Consider the following 27,044-nt stretch of genomic DNA (forward strand, 5'->3'; position numbering starts at 1 on the left):
AAGGTCTTTGCCTTCAAGGAATAGAGCAATACATTCTCATCACTTATCCAGTTCAGCTTCCCTGTCTTTGCTTTTCCTATCCTGTCTTGATTGCTTTCTCCACCATGTACTGGGTATCTGAATTCCACCCATTTCATGCGGACTGAGCCCTACCTCCCCTGTGAAATACTCTCATACCTCAGAGATCCTTTCTTCTTCTGGCTCTTTTAACATTCACTGCTTGCTCCACTTTCTGGTCATTGACAGACTGCTCTGCTATTGCTGGTTATGTGTTCACATGTTTATGAGCTGTCTTCTTAAGGGCATAACTTGGGTTTTATTTATTCTCGAATCTTCTTTATCCATGAGTGCTTAGCATAATACCCTGCATGTATTAGGTACTCACCACATGTTTTTTAAGTGGTTGGTTTTTAAAATTACACATACACTACAAGCTTAATGGTTAAGGGGTGTTACTTAGTGAAATATTAAAAAAAAGATAACCCAAACATCTGAAAAACTGAAGTGATAACAGTATATGAAATCCCATCATTAGAGATTCATGCCTTTGGAAAAGAGTCATCTGATACTCTAAAAAATACTTACAGGAAGGGCAGTACATTAAATTAGGTTTATTTAGTTATTAGTGATGTATGTTTTATTCTCTAATAAACACAAGAAATGAGTTGGGTAAGAGTACAGTTCACCTCTCAGACTGCCAAGCCAAGGATTGTGCTTCATGTTAGGGTCCAAGGTGGCTCAAACATAATTCTCTCCTTGAAAAGCATACATTCAAGTCACCAGAATATTTTATTATAATTTTTTAAGGGGCTATGACAAAACCAGACACAGGTAATGAAACACTTAGTCTACCTTGGAGGATTGAGGGAAGGCTTCCTAGGGGAGTCATCAACTAGCATTCCTCCAGGCCTTCTCTGCCTGAGTGCTTTATCCACTTTGCTGTTGGTAGTCTTACAGCTACTTCAAGACCCACTTCAAATGTCACCTCCTCTGAGAAGCCATTCCTAAACCTCATAGGCAGAATGCTTCCCTAACTCCTTGGTGCCCCTAAACCACTTTGCCCAATGGTATTATAGCATTTCTCACATCTCATTGTGGTTAATTGTTCCTGTGTCTATCTTCCCCATTCTCTCCTCAACCCTCATAGATTGTGAACTTCCCACAGACAGGGGCTACGTCCCATTCATATCAGTCTGTCCAGTACCTACCACTGCCTGGCACATGGTAGATGGGAAGACCACTGTATTATCATAGTTGGCTGGAGACCTCTTGAACATCACTGGGTCTCTGGCTCAGAGCTGGATTGTGCATCTAATTAGGTCCCAAGTCAAGTGCCAGCTGGGATGCAGGAAGCAAGAACTGCCTACCAATATTAGTGTCAAACTGCTCATTGATTCTATTCAGTCCAATGGATACTTACTGAGAACTAGCTCACATAAGAATAAGAATCCAGCCACTACTACTAGAATACCTACTGTGTGCCAGGTGCTTTATATACACAATTTCATTTATTCTGCGTAACAACTTTGAAAAGTGTTATCTCCCCATAGCATAATGTATAAACTCATTGAATCACTGTGTTGTACACCTGGAACTAATGTAACATTGTGTCAGTTATATGAAAATAAAAAATTTTTTAAAAGCATTATCTCCTGTTATCAGATAGGGTAAAGAGGCTCAGAGGCTAATTTGCCTGAGGTCACACATCACCCAGAGAGGTCTGAATGTAAAGTACTATATCTGCCGTGTCCTGTTCCCATACAACACATGGATTAAGTATATCTCATGAGAGGTGAAAACAAAGGTCCAGAGATCATACCAGATTTAGGGAGTGCACATGGCAAGGTGATAATCTGAGGTCTTCATGGAGGTGGAAGCAGATCTAGCCAATTAATGAACTAGAAAAATAAATGGATTTTGAAGAGATGAACTTCTTGGTACAACATAGGATGCACCACTGCCTATCAGGGAGGCAAACACAGAAGGGGTGGGGAACCCTTAGATATCCCACTTGGGGAGAGGGGGTCTCCAGCCTTACACACGGTTTCTTCTCTCTGATCCATGAGGAGGGGAAGAGAAGAAGGTGCTCTTAAATGAGCCATCCCTAAAGCGCAGGCACCAAAAACGCGCCCTCAGACCCGTTGGAGGGATCTGTCAAGTCTCTGTCATAGAATGGATGAATGGGTGGGAGTGTGGGGGGAGAGGATGTCTTTCTCACCTAATATTGAGGAGGGAGTAGTTCATTTTTGTCTCATCATAGGAGCGTATGTGTGTTGGGAGCGGGGGGGGGGTGGTGTCGCAGATTATTCCTTCCTCCATCACCTGGAGGTTGAGGACATGGCACCTTTCTCCCAGCTTTGGGAAAGGAGGTGGTTCTTTTCTTTCCCACTACAGGGAGTGTGTGCGTGTGTTTACGTGCGCACGCGCCAGGGGGAATGGGTCCTTTCTCACCTCAGGGTGGGGAGGCTGACACCTCTTTCTTCCAAAGGGAGTGGGGACATTTTCCTTCGCCTTCATCTCAGGAGGGACATGGCTCTTTTTTCCCCAACCAAAAAGGGGTAGGGGTCTCGGCTCCCTTTTCCCTATTCTCGGGGAGCAAGACTGGCTCCCACGCTCTCTCCACAGAGCTCCGCTAAGGTTGCAGGAGGCCTGGCAATCCCACGACCCAAATCCCCAGACTAGGGACCCCACGGCTAGGTGCGGGAGCGCTGGCTGCGAGTCGGAGGCGGAGCCGGCTCTGCGGCGCGGGGGCGGGTCGAGCGGTGACCCCGCCCCCGGCCCCGCCCGCTCCCTGGCGCGGAACCTCGCGCCTCCCGGCCGGCTCGGCCCAGTGCACCGCGGCTGTCTGCTGGGCTCGCTCGCCGCCGACCGGGCCGCAGCCGCCTCAGTCGCCTCAGTGCCCCAGCCGCCGCCGCCTCAATCTCGCCCTCCGCGCCGCCCGGCCCCGCCGCCCCGCGCGCCCCCCAGCCCCTCAAGCCAGATGATGAACTTCCTGAGGCGCCGGCTGTCGGACAGCAGCTTCATCGCCAACCTGCCCAATGGCTACATGACCGACCTGCAGCGGCCCGAGCCCCAGCAGCCGCCGCCGCCGCCCCCCGGTCCCGGCGCGGCCTCGGCCTCCTCGGCGCCCCCGGCCACCTCGCCGGGCCCCGAGCGGAGGCCGCCGCCGGCCCCGGCCCCGGCGCCCGCGCCGCAACCCGCGCCGCAGGCTGCCGCGGCGCCGTCGGTGGGCAGCAGCTTCTTCAGCTCGCTGTCCCAAGCCGTGAAGCAGACGGCCGCCTCGGCCGGCCTGGTGGACGCGCCCGCGCCCGCGCCCGCCGCCGCCAGGAAGGCCAAGGTGCTGCTGGTCGTCGACGAGCCGCACACCGACTGGTAGGTGCCCGGCCGCCGCCGCCACTGGGGGTTCCCGGGGCCTGCCGGGCAGCTGGAGGCCGCGGGGAAGGTGGTCCCGGGCACCAAGGAATCTTTTCTGACCCCGGAGAAGGAGGGTCTGCATGGTCCCGCAGTGGGGAGATGGGGGGATGTTGAGCGTTGTGTGTGCTGGGCCGGGGGGGAGTCTGGAAAGGTGAATCCTGAGGCGAAATAGTGCCTGGATTCTTTCAAATCCCTCACGACACATAAAACAAGGAGCTACTTTGTGCAGCAGGGAAGAATCTTAAAAAAACAACAACAGCAAACCAGAGTTTTGTTTTTTGTTTTTTGTTTTGAAGAGGGGGCAGAAGGGACCGACTTTCAGCCTAGACACGTAGCAGCTCAGGTGAAACATTTAAAGCTAATAAAAAAGATTCTACATCGTGAGGCACGGAGTGAATTTGCGGTGGAAATGGGTGTTTTGCGGGGAGAGGGTGATGGAGGGAGTTTTCACCTGGCTGGCTGAAGGCTTGTATCAGTATTGACATCCACGATGGTCAATAGAAGGATGTGAGAATCCAGGTGTACCTGAGCTTGTTCCAGTGGAGCATGGCTGTAGTCGGTTTAAGAATAATAAAATACTTGTATTTTGTGCAGCAGGGAGGGTATTTGTGGATTTTTAAATTTGTTTTTGTTTTAGTAAAAAAAAAAGTGTGTGTGTGTGTATGTGTGGCGGGGTGGGGGGTTTGTGAAAATGATGGGTTTTTTTTCCAGCTGGAAAGATGATGACCGAGATAAAATATTCTGGATCATTAAAGGGGCACAAACAAATAAAAAGATTTACCTTAATGCAGTAGACAGAATTTCGAGAATCAATCTTTCTTTTATTTTTTCTTTTCTTTTTTCTAAGGGATATTCCAACTTAGAATGGTGAAGGCTGGGGGAAAATGTTACCTCAAGCTGGTAAAAGCATGAATGGGGTTCATTCAAGACAAATCTAAAGAAGTTCTATTTCATGTAGCAGGAAGTTGGCCCAGGAGATGGCTGGGGTGGGTGGTGTTGGAAGAATTGACTGGTGAAGGCCTTGAAAAAATGAAGAGGCATGGAATCTGGGTTGCTGCTTCTTCAGGAATACAGAAAGGGTTTTATTTTTTTCTTTCTCACAAGGGTTGAGGTTAGAGACCTGACCAAGTGCTTCCTCCCAAGAGTGAGGCCTGGAGGGACCACAGAGCTGTTTATCTCCTTTTCCTCTTTTGGCTGCTTTACTGCTTTTCTCTTATTTTCTCATTGGGAGACTTGGAGGGAGGGAGTACTGGCGTGGGTGTAATGGAAGTGAGATGTAGATGTGGAGATGTACTCCTGCTGGCCCCTAATATGACCATTCTGAATAGTCATTTGGGTGACTTGTGTAGTTGCCTTTTCTCAGAACAATGGAGTAGAAAATATTAAGGGATCTTTGTTAGGAAATAACAGAGGCACCAGCAAGAGTGTATGATGGTCCCATTGGTAGTTCCCTAGGAGGATTATTCTTAGTTCAAATCAACAAGTGCTCATTAAGTGAGAAAGGTAGGTAAGTAAGTTTTATTGAGCGTCTGTTATATGTCAAACCCTGTACTAGGTGCTCTAACATATATCTCATTAAATTCTAAATACAAAACAGGCTTACAAAAAGTGAGTAATGTGTTCCCAGTCATACAGCCAGCAAACAGTTGATCTAGGATTTGAACTTAGACCCATTTAACTCCAGTATTGCCATTCCACTGTGCTGTGTTGCCTCACTATTATTATATTATTGGCAGTTTTGATAATAGGCTCCCTCTACAGAATAGGCAGTGTAGGGGCCTTACCAAGAACTCACACTGAAATTTGGGAGACAAAATGGAGACATGAAACAGTTAACAAAAATGATTCTACAATTATTTCAGACTCGTGTTTTAGGCATTCAATAAACAGGGTGATTATGAGAGCCAGAGTTATTGGAGAAAGCTTTGCAAAAGATGAGTCTTGAAGAAAGGCCAGGAAAAGGAGGGGAGAAATGGGAATGATATTGGTGCTTCATTTTTTTATGCAAGAATCTGACACTCCTGTACCTTGGCCTGATCTCCTATCCTGTTGGAGGCATTTGTTTTGGGTTTAATTACCAGTTAGGTACCCAAAGGTAGGAAGATACTCATTTGTATGGGTGTGATGTGGCTGCTGTAGATTTGTGTTTAGCACTAACTGCTTCAGTAGCTTAGGATTCAAAACTCCTTTTGGATAGTATCTTTCTTTAGGAAAGACTGCCTGCCTGGCATGAACCAGAGAATTTGCCTTGCTCTGGGGACTAGATTTCTGATGGAAATAATAGTAGCCACTTTGGGCTGACTCCCAACTGTTTTCTGATTTTCTCCGAAGTAATAACATTGCTTTATTAAAACTCATAAACCCAGTTTGAGTCTAGTGCTTGACAGCATTTGACACTTCTCTGTTTCTGTGCTTAATAGCAATTCTCAGGATTGCAGATTTTGTCTTCTCTCTTGCCTGAATTTGTTAAAAACATCTCAGTTAAATATTGTTGAATGGTTTTATTGAAAGTTCTCTATAAGTTAAGGAGCAGGTGTCTGCTTATCACAAGCATAGTGACTTAAAAGGGTGCTTTTTCCACTAACAGCAAATTTTAGTAAATTTGTCTCACTGTTTAAGCTATCTAGATAGCATTCAGTGAGCAGGTGTCATATATGCCCCATATTATTTTCTTGATGCTTGAATAGGAAGTGAGAGTGTAGCTTCCCAGTAGAATTTAAGAATATTGGTCCCATTTGAATTATAGAATGCTAAAATAAAGAGGGTTTTAAGAAGCATTTAAATGATCGGAGATTTAAAAAAGGGCTTAAAGTAGGCAGCCTCTCAGAGCAGACTTAATATACAGCAGATTCATTCAAATTTTTATCAGTGTAATTGTGGGCAATGGAATTTGGGTACTTTCCTACGGACTAAGTTGATGGGAAAGTTGGAGGGTGTTTCTGTCTTTTGCTTGAAATGTGTTTTCATTGGTTACTTGAGATCTTTAGATTAATTGCACACTAAAGAATCATTGAAAAAAATGGATCTGCTCCACTAAAAAATGAAATCAAGCTTGTTATTTCTCTTATTAGTAATTGTTACTAGTGTTTTAAATATATGTATTTTGCCTGAATATGTGTGTCTTCTTTTAAGGTTCATACCTAAATTTTAAGTGCAGTTAAGACTGAACTCTAATTATCTTTGTGCTTAAATAAGGAACAAATGTCCATTTGTATGTTGTTTTTTCTGCATATTATACTCTCACTGTGAAGAGGTAAGTTTTCTCTCAGATTTTCCCCTGCCTCCATTTTCAGCAATTCCAATTCCAGTGACCAAGTGAGCTTTTTCAACTTAGCATGTCTCAATGTTTGATTTGAAAATCAGCATAGCACAGACATTCTAGAGATTATCTAGGTGTTCTAGGGACTGTAGATATGGTAAGTCCACAGGTGTTTATTGAGCACCTTCTCAGTATAGGGTGTATATGCTAAGAAAAAGAAGATGTAGTATCTGTCTTTTAAGATCTTTCTGTTCAGGTGGACAGATAAGATAACATACTTTAAAAAAATTAACCTACAATGTATTATTTGTTTCAGGGGTACAGGTCTGTGGTTCATCAGTCTTATATAATACCCAGTGCTCATTATAACACAGACCCTCCTCAGTGCCCATCACCCAGTTACCCCATCCCTCCACCCTCCTCCCCTCCAGCAACCCTCAGTTTGTTTTCTATGATTAAGCGTCTCTTAATGGTTTGTCTCCCTCTCTGGTTTCGTCTTGTTTCATTTTTTCCTCTCTTCCCCTATGGTCCTCTGCCTTGTTTCTTAAATTCCACAAATCAGTGAGATCATATGATAATTGTCTTTCTCTTATTGACTTATTTTTCTTAGCATAATACCCTTTAGTTCTATCCACATTGTTGCGAGTGGTAAGATTTCATTTTCTGATGGCTGCATAGTATTCCATTATATATATGTGTGTGTGTCACACACACACACCCCTACCATATTTTCTTTATCAATTCATCTGTTGATGGACATCTGGGCTCTTTCCATAGTTTGACTATTGTTAACATTGCTGCTATAAACATTGGGGTGCAGGTGCCCCTTTGGATCAACTACATTTGTATCTTTGGGGTATATACCCAGTAATGCAGCTGCCTAGTCATAGGGTAGTTCTATTTTCAACTTTTTGAGGAACCTCCATACTGTTTTCCAGAGTGGCTGCACCAGCTTGCATTCCCACCAACAGTGTAGGAGGGTTCCCCATACTTTTTTTTTAAGTTTCCAAAAACTACCCCTTGTATTCAAAGAATATAGTCCTTGGATCAAGAGCATTGGCATCAAGCAGTAGCTTTTTTTTTTTTTTTTAAAGATTTATTTATTTATTTTAGGTAGAGAGCATGAGTAGGAGGGGCAGAGGGAGAGGGAGAAAGAATCTCAAGCAGACTCCACACTGATCGCTGAGCATGACGTGGGGCTTGATCCCAAGACCCTGAGATCACCATCCGAGTGGAAAACAAAAGCTGGACAGTCAACTGCTCAACTGACTGCACCACCCAGGTGCCCCAACCGGGAGCTTTTTGAACTACAGATTATCAGGTCATCATACCTACTGAATCAATTTGCATTTGAATAAAATGTCCAGGTGATTCACATGCACATTAAATTTAAGATGCACTGAACTAAAGGATATGTGATTAGTGCTAAAGGTGTGGCGACAACACTACTATCATTTATTGAGAATTTGCTATATGGGAAATGTACTAACCTCTTTACAAATATCACTGAATCTCTGCCATAGCACTGTAGTACTTTAGAAGTTTAAAAGAGTGAAAAATTGATGTGGGCTGCAGTGGCAAGGGAATGCTTCATGCTAGTATCGAGATTTAAACTGAACCTTGAAGAATTTAAATCAAAAGAGATAGGTTTGGCTCAGTCCAGAGAGTGGATAGTATAAGGAAAGTACAGTGGTAGAAAAGAGAGAGACCATGAAGAGACTGGATTGATGCATTATCTAGGCAGCACCTATTTTCCATGCTTTTATTGACCGTCTTTGGACATATCATTAAGAAAAAGGGAATTCAAAGTACAGTAGTATGAACCAGTGCTTCTGAGAAGCTCTAGAAAAATATTTGAATTAGAACTTGGGGGAAACTCAAGTGAGGTATGAGGCTTCTGTCTACTAAATATTTTATCTGTATGTCCTGTTTCTGACTTATGAACACAAACATACTGATTCTATAAAATTGCATTGTTCATAATAGCAGTAGACTATAGCTTAGAATTCTAGATTATTAGAGCTGGAAGATCATCTGGGTACTTTATAAATGGGAGAAATCTCGATCTAAAGAGGGAAAGTGACTTGTTCAAGGTTACTCAACTAGTTAAAGGCAAAACCAGAACTACAGTCTAAAACTTCAGTCTCTCTACTAAGCTTTTTTTCCCCATTATACCACAGCATCCCTCTATTTTACTATCTTTCTACCTTTTTTTTATCTTTCTCCATCTCTGACTCTTTCAAGGGTGGATAGGGACTTTTTACTTTTATAATTGTAACATTTGAACTTGAAAGAAACTGAATGATCATGTAGTGCAGAGAAATGGAATGATTTGACCGAGGTCAAATAAGAAGTTAGAGAATGAGGACTAGAACTTATATCATCTGACTCCAACTCAAGTTTCTTTCTATTCTCTTTAATTTTTTTTAACAACTGATAATTTATATAAAAGGTTGATTTAAGCATCTGCAATGGTGACTTCAACCTTGACTCCTGGCTCAATACTGATGGGAGTAATTTGCCTAACAATCTCAGAAGGACTGTGCAGATCAATGAGTCGCTTGTAGATCTTCATCCGAAAACAGACCCAAGTCTTAGAACCTTAACCACAAGGAATTTTTCTTGTAGTGATTCTCAGATCTTGGTAGGTATCCGAACTGGTCTTTCACTTTGAGATTCTTTTCCTTTGCACCTCTGATCAAGTTAGCACATACTGTCTCCCAAGATTTTAGGTTGCTGCCAGCTAGAGTAATTCTAAATTGGTGAATCGCCACCTCTGGTTCCAGGGGGTCTTCCCAGTGCCTTTAAAAGCCATGGCTGCAGAGTGGCTTCCTGACTGACTTTCCTGGAGGAGAGCAAACAGTGGTGAGTCAGGAGCAGAAGCAGGGCATCCAGGGCTCCACTGTAGCCGCGACCACGTCTTTCTCAAAGAGGTCTTTCTACTATTAAGTCACTCTTTAGGCAGATCCCTCAAATTTAATCCTTTTCTCCTTAAAAATACTGTTTTTGTGTATTTCTTTTAAAGAGTCATTGTGGAATTCTTAGTAAATACTTTAAAAAGAGCCACATGAATACCACACTGTATTCACACTGGCAATTTCATTGTCTTATTTGTGTTATTGTTTCAGCAAAGGTCACTGTAAAATGATTGAAGGAGAAGCTTTTCGAGAGTTTAGTAATCAAAATCCAATAATATAATAAAGACAGTAGAACTGTGCTACAGTGATGACCTTCCTTTCAGGGACCCATTTTTACCATAGTGTCCCTGTCTACCTGAGATTGCTTCCTGTCTTTCTGTACCCAAGTTCAGATCTGTAGTTACATTAGTCTTTTTAATATCTTGCTAAGCAAAGAGTAATAGTTTTCCAGAATTGTATACTTTCCCCTCAAATTGGTAAAACAGTTTTAACTGGGGTATGTTCAGTGCAGTTAAGCATCTAACACAAGCCAGGTGCTGGGGATATAAGGATAAGTTGGGCATAGGCCTTGTTTCCTAGGATATTACAGTCCAGTAGGGGAGAAGACAGACATTTAAGTAGGATTTATTATAGTATGGTAATTAGTGTGCATAGGGTACTATGCACACTGTCCTAGGAAATGAAGATGTGGTTAGAAATGTTCATGCTATTAAAAATGTGCCATTGTATATCCTTAGGTAAACTACTTTGCCTCTTCAGATTTTGATTTTCTAAAATCTGTCAAATGAGAGGATTGAAACAGACATTCTCTAAGATCCTTTACAGCACTACTTTATTTCCATGTTACAATTTGTGTGGCATTTTCTTTAAAGCTTTATAATTTACTCTATGGCATAATACTTGTAAATCTTTGGAAGAAGAGGCATAGGTCAATAAATGACTAAACATGTCTTTGATGAAAAGCTCATCTTTGAGTACTCTCCATTTAGTACCTCTTTCTCACCTCCTCATGATGGGAATTGGAGACTTGTGGTTAAATTCCTTTCTTCCTGATAGATCTAAGAACTTTTGTATACATATGTTGAAGTGTTGGCTGACAGACTTTATTTCTTGATCCCCGCCATGTACACTGTTCTGAACAGTTTATACAACGTATGCATACACATTATCTCATTTTATCCTCACAGTGATCCTGAGCAGTAAAAAGAATATTTCATAGATGAATAAACAAACTCATAAAAGTAGTCACTTGCCCAGTAATAAATAGCTGTTAAGCTGAAATGTCAGGTTCTGAACCCAAATTGGTAGATTCCTATACACACAAGACAAATTTGCCAGCAGAAAAATTAAATTATTTTTTGTTATAAAAAAGGTTTCTTTTGCAAAAGGATTTACCACATGATTCACTTAAATAGTAAGCACCCCACTGCTTTTGAAATTGCTCACTTTCCAAAAATTTTCTATGTACACAGCTTTTTCAGGATCATATTCATTACAGAAAGTGAGGGCATGGTTAAACATAGTGACCTCAAGATGGGAGAGTTGCATCCTATTTTTGGTGTTTAATGGTACTCACACGATGTGTGCCCCTCTAACTCTTATGAATAAGATCTTCTGCCTACTCATTGGGTAACATTGTCATCCTTTGTTTTAGCTTTCCACGTAGATGCAATTGAATACCAGAAGGCTATATATCACTTTCTAGAGAGAAGAGAAGATGATATAAAAGGCTTTTCTGTCCTGCAGATACTACTTCAGTGCAGCAGGGGGAAGTAACTTAGAATATGGCAGGTGACCTATAGAGAAAATAAAGTGAGCAAGTACCATAGATCTCTGAGCTCTAAAGATGCCCATGCAGCATGACTAAGAATTACAGGAAGTATACTGGCCTTGGTGTTTGTTGCTTAATAGCAGGCATTTCTGAAATTTTAATCTGTTTACATAAAATTTAAAGCAGGTTAAGATTATATTCAATCACTCCACCCTTTTCTTCTCTTTTCAGCATTCATGAAACAACGTGAACATACAGGATTGAGGGTCAGAAGACCTAGGGTTGAGACCCGGCTCCACCCTTTACCATATGACCCTATCAGAGTTACATAACCTCTCTGAGCCCCTTTTCCCTCTATTTGACACATTTTTCTTTGGAGTCTTACCATATGCCAGACACCGTTCTAGGTTCCGGAACAACAGACAGAAATTAGTTCCCATATGTGTGAAATGGAAGTAAAACTATGTATATCTCATAGCGATGTTATGAGAATTGAATAAAATAAGGTTTTGGAAAAGCACTTTGTAAAGGGTAAAGAGCCTTACTACTCATTGTTGCATCCTTCCCTGTTTCCAACTGCATATACCCAACCTATCTTTGTCCCTTTTTTGAGTTCCCCTGTTGTGTAGTTTTATTGTCTATTTTGCACACTTTGAGATGAAGAATATTTTAATTTTTTTAAATTGAAGTCTATTTGCTCAAAGGCAAAATTTTTGAAGGTTTTCTTTGGTATTTTTTGGAAGGAAATATAATTTAGCTTTTTTTTTAAGTAAGAGAAATATTACCTATTTGACTCAGTTATTTTAACAGTTAAGGACAGGACCACATAAATCCTTATTTAATAAATAAATGCTAAAATAGCTCTGCTTCATTTTCACTGTGACTAATTAGGGAAGGGTGGTTACAGAGGAAAATGAAGAGAGAAACAGAATGCTTTAAAAGGTGTGCCTGTGTTCTCTTCTCCTATTCAACCTATCTTTCACATTGCATTCAAAGTATTAAAACAAAAGCATTCACAAATCTCATAATTTCCTTTCTAGTGTTCTTCTCTAACACATTGTTGCTCATGAGGCTTATTTGCCACCTGCTCCAGTTTATCTTTTCAGACTCATTTGTCACTACTCTCTTAATCCTAAACTTTTGCTGTATCCTGGGTTATACTCTTCTGAACACATACTTGGCTTTCAGGATTCCATGCTATTATTACACAGTTCCTTTAGAATGTTCCTGTTCTGCTTCTGTCTTACCTTAGTGCTCATTTTCTTTATTCCATTCTCAGAGCATGAGGATACTGTCTTATTTTATTTTATTTTATTTTTTAAAAAGATTTTATTTATTTGACAGAGAGAGACACAGTGAGAGCAGGAACACAAGCAGGGGGAGTGGGAGAGGGAGAAGCAGGCTTCCCGCCGAGCAGGGAGCCCGATGCGGGGCTCGATCCCAGGACCCCAGGACCATGACCTGAGCCGAAGGCAGACCCTTAATGACTGAGCCACCCAGGCACCCCCGAGGATAGTGTCTTATTTTAAAAAGACCCATCTCCTCCTGCCTTCTCCATGTCTTTGCTTTAAATGTCACCCCTTCTTTTTCCTTCTGTTCATTTTCTCATTTTCTACTGGTTGCTCCGTCCTTGCGAATAAAGGAACAAGCAAAATCTCTTCACCTTCTTAATCACTCTTCCAGATGTGAAATAGAAATCTCACCTTGTCTCTACTTCCTTATCCTGTATTTCCTTCCCCTCCTGCACTGATGGCTTCCACCTCCATAATACCGAAATTGTTCTTGCTAAGTCCAAAGGAAGGTGTCATTCTATACTTTCATGGATTGGTTTGACACTGTTTGTCTTCCATTTGGAAGTCCCTTCGCTTTTGAATATGGCAGTCTTTGTTCGTACCTTTTTAAAGTTCCTTCTCACTCTTTTTGTTCTTTTTCTTTGCTTACCTCATTAAATGTGAGTGTTCCTCAGGGCCCCATCTTCTGCCCACTTCTTTTTTTTTTTCTTCACTCTACACACATTTCTTGACTCCTCTACTCTCAAGATGTCAGTTGCCTCCTAAATGCAATCAGTTCCCAAATCTCAGCTTTTAGACCAGGACGTTGTCCTGAGTTTTGCACACGTTTAGTTGCCTGCTGGATGTCTCCATTTGGGTGGTTGAGGGCAACTCAAGGTCATTTGTTCCCTACCGAATTGCTTATCCCTCCTATTCCAGCTCTTCTCACATTCTTTGTCTCAACTGAGGACAGTGACTGTCGCCTATTTCAAGTTCTCATTTTACCTAGAACTTTTGTAAGTTTCATGACGATTTCCACTTAATAGCTTGAATGAACTATTTAAAATACAAATCTGACTCCTTCACGCCTTCACTTAAAGCTTTTCATGTCCTATCCCATGTCTGATAGGTAAAGTTCATCACCTTCCCGTGACTTGACCCATGCTTTCTTCTCCAGTCTCCTAACCATTTCCATCCCTAAACTTCAATTTACAGCAATATTGAACTCTTTGTAGTTCCATACGCACATTATGGCATTCCTTCCCCTTGTCTTTGTTTGTGCTGCTTATTCCTCCTGCAATTGTCTTTCTCTTTCCTTCCTTTTCTTGACTAAACTCATATGCACCTTTTGAGACTGAGATGAATAATTCCTTTTTCAGAAATCCTTCTCTTACCGCCTGGACATATTGGGCATCTCTGTCTCCTCCATGCCCTCTTTCAGTCATGTGGATATCTTTATCACTGGATGCAACACAATGATCTGTTTGTGTGATGGAGAATTCTTTGCAGCAGGCTTAGTGTTTTATTCATTTTTATATCCTTAGTATCCAGCAGTGCCTGACACATAGTTTAAGTTCAGTGAATCTTTGCCAAATTGAGCTAAGGAGAGAGAGATCCAGAGAATGAGAAAACGTCCGATAGAAGGGAACAAAGGTGAGAAAAAGTATTCTAGGATTAGAGGTATGTGTTATTATGTTGGAAATTATCTTTATTCACTGCAAATACAAGCTCTAGAATGCTTTTGCTCTTATGCTCTATGAAATACAAATTAACTTAATTACTAGTTTCCAACCAGTCCAAATCAAAAATCTTTAGAGATTTAGCTCTGAATGAGAACCATAGCAGCCCTCAATACTGGAAAGTATTATCTGGCCCATGGTAGTTTTGAGCAGGAAAAAGGCAAATGGAAAGTGGAATAAAATTAAGGGCCAATGTTCTCCTCCTTAGCCTATATTGACACTTGGCTCTCATGGAACTCACTTTTTTGAAGTTAATCCTGCCTTTTTTTTTTTTTTTTTGCTCTGTCCCGCAAACACTCCAATCTTGGGCTGCCCAAGATGCTTGTTTCTTTCTCTTTAGTGAGAAAAATTCCTTTGGGTTATCCAAAGGATAATTCTGGAGAACTAAACAGCACTGTGACTGAAAAATGTTGAAAGGAAATACACAGTAAGCTTTTCATGATCTGACCCTGCCTACCTCTTCAGTTCTACCTTTCTTTAATTCCCTACCCACTTTGATAGCCATGACAAACTACTTAGGTTTAACTAAATGTGCCATGTCCCTATGTCTTTATCCTTTTCCTACTACCTGAAAGGCTTCTTCTGTGTTTTTGCCTGGATAATCTTCAAGATTCAATTCAGTTGTTGCTATTCTAGAGTCAGGACTAGACTTACTCCTTTCTTAATTCTTTCAATTTGTGTTAGAAACCATAATATGCTTGCTTATAGCAATTAACTTAGGATCACATTTTATTTGTCTGTCTTCTCATCTCCTCATCTTCAATGCTGAGATCCCCTTGAGGACAAAGACGGTAACTTTTTTTTTTAAGATTTTATTTTTATTTATTAGAGAGAGAGCCCATGAGTAGGCAGAGTGACAGGCAGAGGGAGAGGGAGAAGCAGGCTCCCCGCTGAGCAGAGAGCCTGAAATGGGGCCTGAGATCATGACCTGAGCCTAAGGCAGACACTTAACCGACTGAGTCACCCAGGTGCCCCAATGGCTATAACTTTAATCTTGGTATCCCCAGCATTTGGTATGACAAGGTTTTCAATAATTATTCATTGGATCAGTCAATGACTTACGAAATAATTACGAAAATATGAATGACGAGGAAAAGCAACTATTCAGCTCCCTATAAATATAAACAAACAAGAGCTACATTAACCAACGTGACTATTCATTAAGAATATATATTCATATATATATGCCTGCATGGCTCAGATGGTTAAGCGTCTGCCTTCAGCTTAGGTTGTGATCTCCAGGTCCTGGGATCGAGCCCCAAGTTGGGCTCCCGGCTCAGTGGGGAATCTGCTTCTCCCTCTGCCTCTCCCCCCTGCTCATGCTCTCTCTCTGTATCTTTCTGTCTTAAATGAATAAATAAAATCTTTAAAAAAAGTGATACATATAATATATATTTTATATTTTATATAAATTTTATAATTTATATATATATAAATCATAAACTGTAAAATGCTATAAAAGCATTATTTTTACTAGCCTCCCTTACAAGAGGCTGATGATGTACCTGTTCTTCCCCTCTCTAACATACCCTTTTCTGATGGGCATAAACACTCCATGCTTGTTTTCTGGAGAACAGCCATGTGCTCTCTGTTTCTTCCCCTCTTTCAGCCTAGGCACTAAGATGTCTTTGTTTAATTGAGCCTTTCTCAAATTTTAGAGTCAGTTCTTTCTTTTTTTCTTCTGTCTAGGACCATTCTTCTCTTTAAATTTTTTATTGTTATGTTAATCACCATACATTACATCATTAGTTTTTGATGTAGTGTTCCATGATTCATTGTTTGTACATAACACCCAGTGCTCCATGCAGAACGTGCCCTCTTTAATACCCATCACCAGGCTAACCCATCCCCCCTAACCCCCTCCCCTCTAGAACACTCAGTTTGTTTTCTGGAGTCCATCGTCTAGGACCATTCTTCTATTCCAGCCCTCCTAAGTACAGCTATAATACCTTTCCAGGATATATACCTCTTATTTATTTGTTCAAGGGACCTAGCAACTTTATGCAATAACTTTAGCCTAAGGTATTCCTGCAAAAAGAGGCTTGGGCTTTGTGGAAGGAAATTGAGGTCTCATTTTCCTGTTGTAGACTCAAATCCTTGAACGGCCCTAATATTAATAATGAAAATTCAACTGAAGGCTGTTTCTTTTATACTTCCCGATTCCAGTGATAATCCAGAGAGGGAGCTGTGTGTGTGTGTGGGGGGGTGTGGCAGTGGGGGACATGCTGGAGTGTGCTGTGCCCCAAGTCTCATGGAGCAGGGCTCCAAATTTGAGGGTGTGTAGTGGAATGTGATGGACCCACATGATACAACTCTAGGGATACATATGGATATGTTTTCCTCTTCACCCCCTATCACTCCCTGATGGTGAGAATTTAAGTTCTGTTGCATCCTATGTTGCAAAGTGTTAAAGTATTAACACTTTAACTATTGGACAAAAGGGCATCAGTGAAAGATTGATCTGCTAATCAATCAGCAAACATCCACTAACTTCAATGTGTTACTTGCCATGAAGGCCACAAGACCAGTTAATACTTAGAATCAGATAATTATAGAATGTATGCTTTCAGCTTTAAGAAGTTGTGCAGAATCTCAAGAAGACAAAAGTTAGGAGAGTATAGTAGAAGGAACTTTGCAAACATTTAAAATATCCAGATTTAGGGGCACCTGGGTGGCTCAGTCGTTAAGCGTCTGCCTTCAGCTCAGGTCATGATCCCAGGACGGAGCTCCACATCAGGCTCCCTCCTCCGCGGGGGGCCTGCTTCTCCCTCTCCCACTCCCCCTGCTTGTGTTCCCTCTCTCGCTGTGTCTCTCTCTCTCTGTCAAATAAATAAATAAAGTCTTTAAAAAATAAAATCCAGATTTAGGTGTCTACTCTGCCAATTAACTTTTTGTGTCACCATAGAAAATTTAACTCTTTAAGCTTCAGTTTATTTCAAAATTTAGGGATTTGGGTTAAATCATCTATCTTCAGAAGCCCTTAGAAATCTAGTGATTTCAAAAATTAAAAACAACAACAACAACAAACCAAGTGATTTCTACAGGTTTGATTGTTTGACAGTGTGAAGAGTTTTCAGAGAAGAATAGAGTCAGGACTAGAACCCAGGTCTTTGACTTTGGATCTTGTATATTTTTCTATGGGCTTTCTATTCTGAGTTGCAGGTGCCATAGAACTAGATGGATGGCTAATGTAGTTGGGAGTTTTCAGAGAAGGAAGAAATTACTGTGGGCTGATGAAGTCAGAAAATGTTTCACATAAGGGGCAGATCTGAGCTAGCCTTTGAAGGCTGAGTGAAATTTAGATTAGTGAGGAGGGAAAGAGGCATTTCACTTAAAAGGAAAAGAAAGAGCAAAAGCAAAACAACATTAATGAGTAACAGGTATGTAGAGGAGATTTAGGCTAGTTAGCATACAGGTTTCAGGGCAGTGAAAAGAGGGAGAGAAGTTTAGGTAAAGCAGTGTAGGGGAAATGAGGATAATAATACCTAATGTATTAGATACACCATGTGACAGGCAGGCGCTGTTCTAAGTAGGTGTATTAACTTACTAGGTTATGAAATAGGTTATTATTATGAACTTAATTTTGCAAACGAGGAAACTAAAGCTCATAGTGAATCCGGGATTTGAACCCAGGTAGTCCAGCTCTGAGTCCATGCTCTTACCCAACATGCTATCTAATCACTAGATAACAGTGTTTCAAATTTCTTGCCACTCAACACCTTGATATTTCTTATCCTCAATGACATAAACACACATTTGACCTTGGACAATTTCTTGTTCTCTCTGAACTTCAGTTTCTTCATCTATAAGGGGGAAATAAAATATATCTCCAAGGGTTCTTATGAGAATCAATCAAACTAAAAATGTCTAATACAGCATTTGGGACATGGAGATGTTCAGTAAATGTTCCACCATGACGAGCAGATTTTCACAGCTGCTTTAAGACAACAGCTTATGGGAGACTTCAAGTCAAGTAAAATAATTTGTAGACAGATTTCCATGACACTAAAAATAATTTTGAAAAAATAAGACAAACCTAGATGAATATTCCTTCATTTAGTGGTTTGTTGCATATAGTTTAGAAAACACTGATTACTAGTGTTTTGAAACAGTCTCTGGGGAAGATGTTTTTGAGATGGTTTATTGTAGATACTTTATTCTTTGAGTGCTATCACATCCATTGTCTCATTTAATCCTCCACACAGTAGTATTTGTGGGGCATAATTAATGTTATTCTCATTTTATGTATAAAGGAGTTAAGATGGAGAGGTTACCCAAGCTCACATAGCCAGGAAGCGATAGAGTCAGGACTAGAACTCAGGTCTTTGACTTTGAATCTTGTATATTTTTCTATGGGCTTTCTATTCTGAGTTGCAGGTGCCATAGAACTAGATGAATGGCTAATCTAGTTGGGAAGTGGACAAGAATATCAGTTCTTCCAGCCATTTAACAGACTTCTTTGTTTTCCAAGGGTATTTAGCTTAATGATTTCCCTTTAATGCTATCTTGAGTTTCTCTTGCAGAAACTGCTGGGTTCTGACACAAAAAGCCAGTGAACATTGCCATGGAAAGTGATGACAGGAAGGTTGAGACTGGTGTTCTTTGGAAAGAATGGAGCCAAAAGGCCTCAAGAAGCATCATGGTGTTCTGAAAAGCATCGATTTGGAGTCAGATGGCCTGGGTAAATTCAGGCACAGCAAGCTTCTGAATCTCAATTTCCTTATCCTTAAAATTATAGTAATAATTCCTGCTCTTCTTTCTTCATGGGATTGTTGTGAGGTCAAATTGCAAACTGTACCACACAGATTTAAATATATATGGATTGAAACTATTGCAACAGGTGGGATTGAGAGTTGCTATGAAGAATTTCCCACTCAATTTCCTCTTAAGTATTGTCATTGGCAGTTTTTCTAGTTATGAGAAGTAGGAATTTAGTGGAGCAAATATATTTTTCCTAGAATCAGAGCTGTTGATTATAGTTGGAACTGTGGAGGTGGTGATTTTTTGTTCCCCACTTTTCTGTGCCTTCTCTCCCTGTTGATGCCTTTCATTCTGTGTTCATGGACACATGTCCTATGAATGACTTAGGTCCCATTCCAGAGATGAACAGATTTTCTGAAAAAAAAAAAACAAACCAAAAAACTGGGATATGAGGTCTTATTTTTCAGTGCAACTTGTCTGGGCCATTTTTAGGTGCTGAAATGTGGGAAATTGTGGTGGTTTGAGACGGTGGTGGTCGGAACCTCCTTGAAGTCAGGAGGTTCTTGGGAATTGTAGGCCAAACTATTGTTGGCATCCATATTTCCTAGCCTTTAATTTTCAGCAGACTGAGTTAATCTTTGTTTAGCTAGGAGTTGTTAATGGTTATTGGCAATTCCTTTTCATAGGCTTTTGCCTTTTCATAAAAGGAGCTGGAAAATAGAAAAACTTCTCTAATCCTACCCAGTGAATAGTGGAATTTCAGCACTAAGATGGGGGGAAAAGAGAATAATTCTTTATTTTTTTTAAGATTTTATTTATTTACTTAACAGAGAGAGAGTGAGAGGCAGAGAGATAGAGAGCAAGCACAACCAGGGGGAATGGCAGGCAGGGGAGAAGCAGGCTTCCCGCTGAGCATGGGGCCCGATGTGGGGCTCGATCCCAGAACCATGGAATCATGACCTGAGCTGAAGGCAGCCACTTAACTGACTGAGCCACCCAGGTGCCCCAAGAGAATCATTCTTTATTGCCACTTGTCCACATACTCTTTGAAAGAATAAACTGTGAGTTAACTTGACAAAGTGGAATAAGACTGATTTTCTTGTAGCTTTCAGATGGCTTATGGATTCAGATTTGGCTGAAAAAAAAAAAGGCACTCAACTTAACCTTGACCCTGGAAAGAAATTGTAGCATTTAGGATTCTGTAATAAGGTCATACATTTAAGTAAAACTTTGTAATTTATTATATACTTTGACTTGCATGTGTCCCTGCATTTAATTGTCAACTTTGTAAGTTGGTATAGCTTCCTGCTTTGATTAGGAAACCAAGGCTCCAGTAGATTGTGATTCACTTATAGTTACAATGTGAAATAGGTAGAGCTACATCTAAAATCTAGAGTCTTCTTGGGGTGCCTGGGTGGCTCGGTTGTTAAGCATCTGCCTCCAGCTCAGGTCATGATCCCGGGGTCCTGGGATCAAGCCCCGCATTGGGCTCCCTGCTCCGCGGGAAGCCTGCTTCTCCCTCTCCCACTCCCCCTGCTTGTGTTCCCTTTCTCACTGTGTCTCTCTCTGTCAAATAAATAAATAAAATCTTAAAAAAAATCTAGATTCTTCTTTCTGCTCTTTTCTCCTTACTCACTGCCCCTTTTCTCTATGCAGCTAAACCCTTTTCTGAGCTCTGCATTGGTCAATTATGACGCTTTTGCCTAAAAGCACTAAGGATGGATAAAAAAACTGCTTAAGCTGGAAAGAGCCTGTATGGTCTGTGACAGGTGCTGTGTAGGTTGGTTGAAAAACAACTTAAAGATTAGCTCCTTTCCCTATGTGTTTTTGTTAATGCTTATAATATTTTTATGACTTAGAATCCTTCTGGTATCTCTGGTATATTTCAGACTGATTTTAAGTTGTCAGGGAAGAGGATGTTCACTCCAGAGCTCAGTTCCTTTAAAGCTTCTTATTTTCCTTTGTACCTGGGAATTTATTTCTTAGCCAGAGTTCAGGGTGGTATCAGATTTAGGTTCCTACCAAAAAGACTATTCCCTGATGATCTATTTTTTCTGCCTGCTTTTTTCCCCCATAGCTTGTCTCTTTTGCTACACCCCACCCCTTAATTCCAGCTTTAGTTATATGCAAGGTTCTGAGAGTCAAAGGACAGTGAGTTTGGGGGTAGGGAAAGAATATGAAGCTCCTGTCCCTTCTGATTCCATATGTTCCCTCCAAATCCTGGGAATACCCTGCTGTTATGTCCACTTCCCAGCATCCTGTGTCTTTCTCCAAACCCTTTAGGAGCATCTTGGCAGTGGCCTTGAAATAAAGACTTCCCAGAGATTTTTTAATGGTGGGTTTGTTTTTTCCCCATATTTAAAGCTTAAAAAAAAGGCACATAGAGATCAGCCTTTTGTTTACTTTTAGCGGTCCACGTCCCCTCCCCTCCTTGAAGATATTTATTGTGAGCTTTCCCATGTAGTTCATTCATTCTTTCATGAATTATTCTGTAGGAACTGGTGCTGTAATGCCGAGCACAAGGGACATTGACCTGTCTTTGCAAAGCTTATAGTTTATTTGGGAAGATAGTAAATTAAATAAGCAATGTAGTAAAGTGGGATTTATTGTTATATCAACATGATTAAAGAAAGTTTTAAATAGAACATATTTCTCTCATAATATCACCATAGCAATAGAGCAGCTGCTTTCACATTTTTCCATATTCTCTTCAATATTTGTCCATATGCATAACATATTTTTTACATAATTGTGATTGTTGTCTAGCTATATTATTTTTTTCTGCTTATAAGTAATTTTTACATGTTGTTACTTATATATTTTTTATAGCTGTTGTACCATGATTTATCCAATTATATTTCTTTTTGTTTTTTTAAAGATTTTATTTATTTTGACAGAGAGAGAGCACAAGCGGGGGGAACAGCAGGCAGAGGGAGAAGCAGACTACCCGCGGAGCAGGGAGCCCGATGCGGGGCTTGATCCCAGAACCCTCAGATCATGACCTGAGCTGAAGGCAGATGCTTAACCATCTGAGCCACCCAGGCACCCCATCCAATTATGTTTCTGTTAGAGAACTGTGTTGACTTATGATTTTTCATGATTATTACATAGTAAGGCTATCAGCATTCTCCATTTTCAGGAAAGGAACTACTTGATCAAAAATTATAATATATGTAGCTTTGATAGAAGCTATACTGCTTCCTATAAAATGTTTTCCAGTTTGTAGTCCATCAACCAATTTTACCTCACTTTTCAGCACATTATTATTTTTTTAAGTGTTAATAGGTATAAAAGCCATATTTGAGTGTTCTAACATGCATTTCTATGAGTACGGGTAAGGCTGAATGTTCTCCCTAATGTTTGTTTATAAATATGTGAAATGATTGCTCTGGACTTTTAGCAGTTTACTTGTTGATTTGCTCACTTGATGGTTTGATTTTGAATGGGACATTCATTGTTGATGAAGAGGAATGGATCACAGTGGCTAGAATGTCTTTTTGGGAATTTGATCTAACTTAGCAAAAACTTCTGTGATTGTGGAGCCAAGAGTCAGATTCTTAGCTAAAGTCAGTACTATAGGGATGCCTAGGTGGCTCAGTTGGTTAAGCGTCTGCCTTCAGCTCAGGTCATGATACCAGGGTCCTGGGATCGAGTCCCATATTGGGCTCCTTGCTCAGCAGGGAGCCTGCTTCTCTCTCTGCCTGCAGCTCCCCCTGCTTGTGCTCTTGTGCTCTTTCTCTCTAATAAATAAATAAAATCTTAAAAAAAAAAAAAGTACTACATGTAGGGCTGACACCTGTGGGGTCTATACTAGGCTGTGAGTTCTTTGAGAGCAAGGGCCATGTTTCTTTCTTTGCCTCAGCTTTTAGCACACTGGCCGATAGTAGGCCTCAAAAAATTGTTGAAGGAATATGAGTTTCTTGGGGGTACTGGATAAGCTCCGTCTCTAAATATTATTTTCACCTTTTCTTAAATTGCCTAAACTTTGACATTTTAGAGTCGTTCTTTAGGTCTTAAAGATTTTCTAATCTTGGAGGCCTCTGGGAATTTATTAATACCTATAGGAGGATGATTATGGTCCTCTCAGGCAACATATTGGGGATTATAACCACACTATGAGAGAAACACTCTGTAGGGATAGAATATAGAATAGACACCTGGTGGTGGAGGAGTGGAAATGGGGTAAGGTAAGAGAGATGCTCAGAAGAGTAGTAGGAAGTTGTCAGAAATAAACCTCTTCTATTACAAAGAATCCCAGGAGTATGAGAACTGGAAAGTAATCTTAGTAGTCACCTGAGCCTTGGTGTCATTATGCATAAATGTCAATGAGAATGCCTGCTTTCTAGGGTTATCGTGAGACTTTATTGAAATAAAGTAGGTTATGAAAGTGGTTTGTAAACTCAAAAGTGCTATGTGAAAAGAAATCATTGTTATAATCACTATCTCATGTAAGACACAAAGAATAGGGAGATAAAGTTATTTTTATTTTTTCCCAGGAGCTGGATTTATTCTCTATATTTTGCTGCCAATCTTTATCATTTGAAGATGAAATAGAACTTTCTAAAGTACTATTTTCCCCCAAGGAAATAGTGAAGAAGGATGGACGATGGGATGGGGGTAACTTTAGGGAGGGAATAGACTTTGTTAGCTTTTTATCACTTTTGCAAATGATGAGTTATCTTATAGTTAGTGGGAATAGTGAAGGTTTTGGACCAAGGGAGTAATTCGATCATGATCAGTGCCTTCCTAAGGGAGGTTCATCTGGAGACTGTTGAAAATTGGGAGGAGGGGGTGCCTGGGTGGCTCAGTCATTAAGCCTCTGCATTCAGCTCAGGTTGTGATCCCAGAGTCCTGGGATCAAGACCTGCATCGGGGTCCCTGCTCAGCAGGAAGCCTGTTTCTCCCTCTCCCTCTACCCCCTGCTTGTGGTCCCTTTCTCTCTCTGTGTCTCTCTCTGTCAAATAAATAAAGAAAATCTTTAAAAAAAAAAAAGAAAATTGGGAGGAAAATCTGTGTTAGCCTGGAGACTTTAGGAGCATATTTTTAATATCTTTTTTAAAGATTTTATTTATTTATTTGACAGGGAGAGAGAGAGAGAGCACAAGCAGGAGGAACAGTAGAGGGAGAGGGAGAAGCAGGCTCCCTGCCAAGAAGGGAGCCCGATGCGGGGCTTGATCCCAGGACCCTGAGATCATGACCTGAGCCGAAGGCAGAAACTTAACCATCTGAGCCACCCAGGTGCCCCTAGGAGCATGTTTTGATTGTCCATCTCTGAGATACTGGAGGCTCGTAATAATGGGACCATGGCAGTGAAGAAGGAGTGGATACAAGGAGGTAGTCCTAGGCTAAAGGAGCTGTGGGACCTTATGACCTTCAATCTGTTATCTCTCCAAGAGGTTTGTCTTCCCTGAAAACTTTATAAACATTGAAGTATAAAAGTGCACAAATAATAAGTGTATAGTCCAAAGAGTTTTTGCATAGTATAAAGTACAACCCAAGTCAAGATATACAACATAACCAATATCTGCTAAGCTTCTATGGTACCCCCTCAGTCATTACTTCTCCTCCCCCAACAGGTAACCACTATTTTGACTTCCTTCACCGTATATTAGTTTTGCCTGACTGAGCTTATATAAATAGAACCATGCAATATAAACTGTTTTTTGTTTGACATTATGTTCATGAGATTCATCTGTTTTCTTGTATGGAGCATTCATTCTTTTTCATTGCTCATTTATATTCCATGGTTTGAATATATAACAATTTATTTATCTGTTCTGCTGCTTATAGATACTTAAGTTGTTCCCAGTTTGGGGATGTTTTGAAAAATGCTGCTGTGAACAATTCTTGTATATGTCTTTTGGTGAAGATAGGCTCTTGTTTCCTACCCAGGAGTGGAATTTACTGGGTTAGGGCAATATGTATATTCAGCTTTAATAGGTACTACCAAACTGTTTTATCCAGTTTTATAGAGTTTACCAGTTTAAATTCCCTTTAGCAGTCTATAAGAGTTCCTTACCAATACTTATGTCTTTGTCACCGTGGGTGCTATAACAAAAAACATAGGCTGGGTGGCTTAAACAACAGAAATTTATTTCTCACAGTTCTGGGGGCTTAAAATCTAAGATCGGGGTGCCAACATAATCAGGTTTTGGTGAATGTCCTCTTCTTGGTTTGTAGATGCTGCCTTCTTGCTATATCCTCATATGGTGGAGAGAGAGTTCTGGACTCTTCAAACTCTTAAAAGAGCACAAATCTCATTATGGGGGCTCTACCCTTATAACCTCACTTAAATCTAATTACTTCCCAAAAGCCCTACCTCTAAATACCATCACATTGGGGATTAGGGCTTCAACATAAGGATTTTGGGGGTGGGGGATGGGGGTAGACATAAACTTTCAGTTCATAATGAGTTGTATAATTACTCAATATTGCAGTATTTTAAATATCAAGGGCTTTTTATTTTAAAGATTTTATTTATTTGACAGAGAGAGACACAGTGAGAGAGGGAACACGAGAAGGGGGAGTGGGAGAGGGAGAAGCAGGCTTCCTGATGAGCCGGGAGCCCGATGCAGGGCTCGATCCCAGGACCCTGGGATCATGACCTGAGCTGAAGGCAGATGCTTAACAACTGAGCCATCCAGGTGCCCCAAATATCAAAGGCTTTTATGTTTTAAGAAAATTGAATAGAAAGGGCTCTATCTAACAAAGGGGTGAAGAGGACTACTGGCTATTGAATGCCTGCTATATACCAGGTACTGCCTAAGTGCTTTTACTTGTCTTGTTTAATCAAGATAATACTCATGCAAAATCAGTGTTATTGCATTGATTTTACAAGCCATAAAACCGATACTCACAGGTTAGTCAGGCAGCTCCTAATTGCCACCCAGAATCCAACCTAGGTCTTGAATCCAAACCGGTCACATCACATAGAATCTGTATTTTGTCAGTGAGGTGCCTTTTGCTTTTTTTTTTCTTTTTGTGGGTAGAGGGGGCTCTTCTTGAAGACCCTGAAAGCCCATAATATAGGTGGCCTCCTTCTGAGACTTAGGACTTAGCTGGCTCTGCAAACAGCAGCCTCTTAACCAGGCAACCCCCTCGTCCCCACTCCCCACCCCCAGTTCCTTAGGTCCTCTCTTGCCTCCCCAGTGAATCTCTTAGCAGCCAGTCATTAAGACTGTCTCAAGGTAGATATTATACTGGCATATCCTCTGCTCCAGCTGGCAGGCTGATGGAAGAAGCTCCAATAGAATTTTTAAGGCTATTTAAGCCTCTTATTTCTCTCTCACACCAGTTTTCTTCATGTAGCTTTTTACCCCCAAGAGTAGGAAATCAAGAATGACATGTAATAGGGCTAGAAGGGAGGAGACCTGGGTCCTGGCCCTAATACTAAATTGTTATATACTCTTAAATACCACATTTCCCTTCTCTTGATCAGTTTTATAATTTATAAAAAGAGGGGGTTGGATTGGAGTTAGTGGTTCCATGGACCAACCTCAGGGCCTACTGTGGAAAGACCCAAGTAGGAAATACTTTGGATCCTCTGTATATTATTACAACCAGAGCAGCTCTGGTTTTATTTGTTGTGTATGTATTGAGCTTCCTTCTTAGATTTTAGTTAAAGCAAAGGATTATGTAACAAATATATGCTTGAAATCCACTAGACTTAGATCTCTTAAAAGTGAAAGTAGTATTTTATGAAAGATTATGAATGGCACAACTAGGATGAACAAAATTTCACCTTAAACATTTTCTTTTTCTTTTTTTAAGATTTATTTATTTATTTGAGAGAGAGAGCAGGGGGAAGGGCAGAGGGAGAGGGAGAGACTCTCAAGCAGACTCCCCACTGAGCATGGAGCCCGATGCGGGGCTCAATCCTACCATCCTGACATCATGACCTGAGCTGAAATCAGGAGTCAGATGCTTAACCAACTGAGCCACAGGTGCCCCTCACCTTTAACATTTTCTTGG

At 40.8% G+C, this 27,044-nt stretch overlaps 1 protein-coding gene and 1 pseudogene across 1 annotated transcript in view; one reads left to right on the forward strand and one right to left on the reverse strand.

The window, feature by feature from the left end:
* Positions 1–2,830: 2,830 nt before the first annotated feature.
* The window catches only part of SYN2 (synapsin II), a 221,384-nt gene continuing 197,170 nt past the window's right edge, over positions 2,831–27,044 (forward strand). Inside the window, exon 1 of the mRNA XM_025885440.2 lies at positions 2,831–3,372. Coding sequence (XP_025741225.1) covers positions 2,981–3,372 — 392 coding nt within the window. The 5' untranslated portion in view covers positions 2,831–2,980. The remainder of the gene's footprint in view (positions 3,373–27,044) is intronic.
* LOC112834001 (small ribosomal subunit protein uS10-like) lies at positions 9,132–9,488 on the reverse strand (annotated as a pseudogene).

The sequence above is a fragment of the Callorhinus ursinus genome, unplaced genomic scaffold (genome assembly GCF_003265705.2).
Source record: "Callorhinus ursinus isolate GAN/ISIS: 27379988/994484 unplaced genomic scaffold, GSC_fseal_2.0 scaffold15, whole genome shotgun sequence".
Classification (NCBI taxonomy): Eukaryota; Metazoa; Chordata; class Mammalia; order Carnivora; family Otariidae; genus Callorhinus; species Callorhinus ursinus.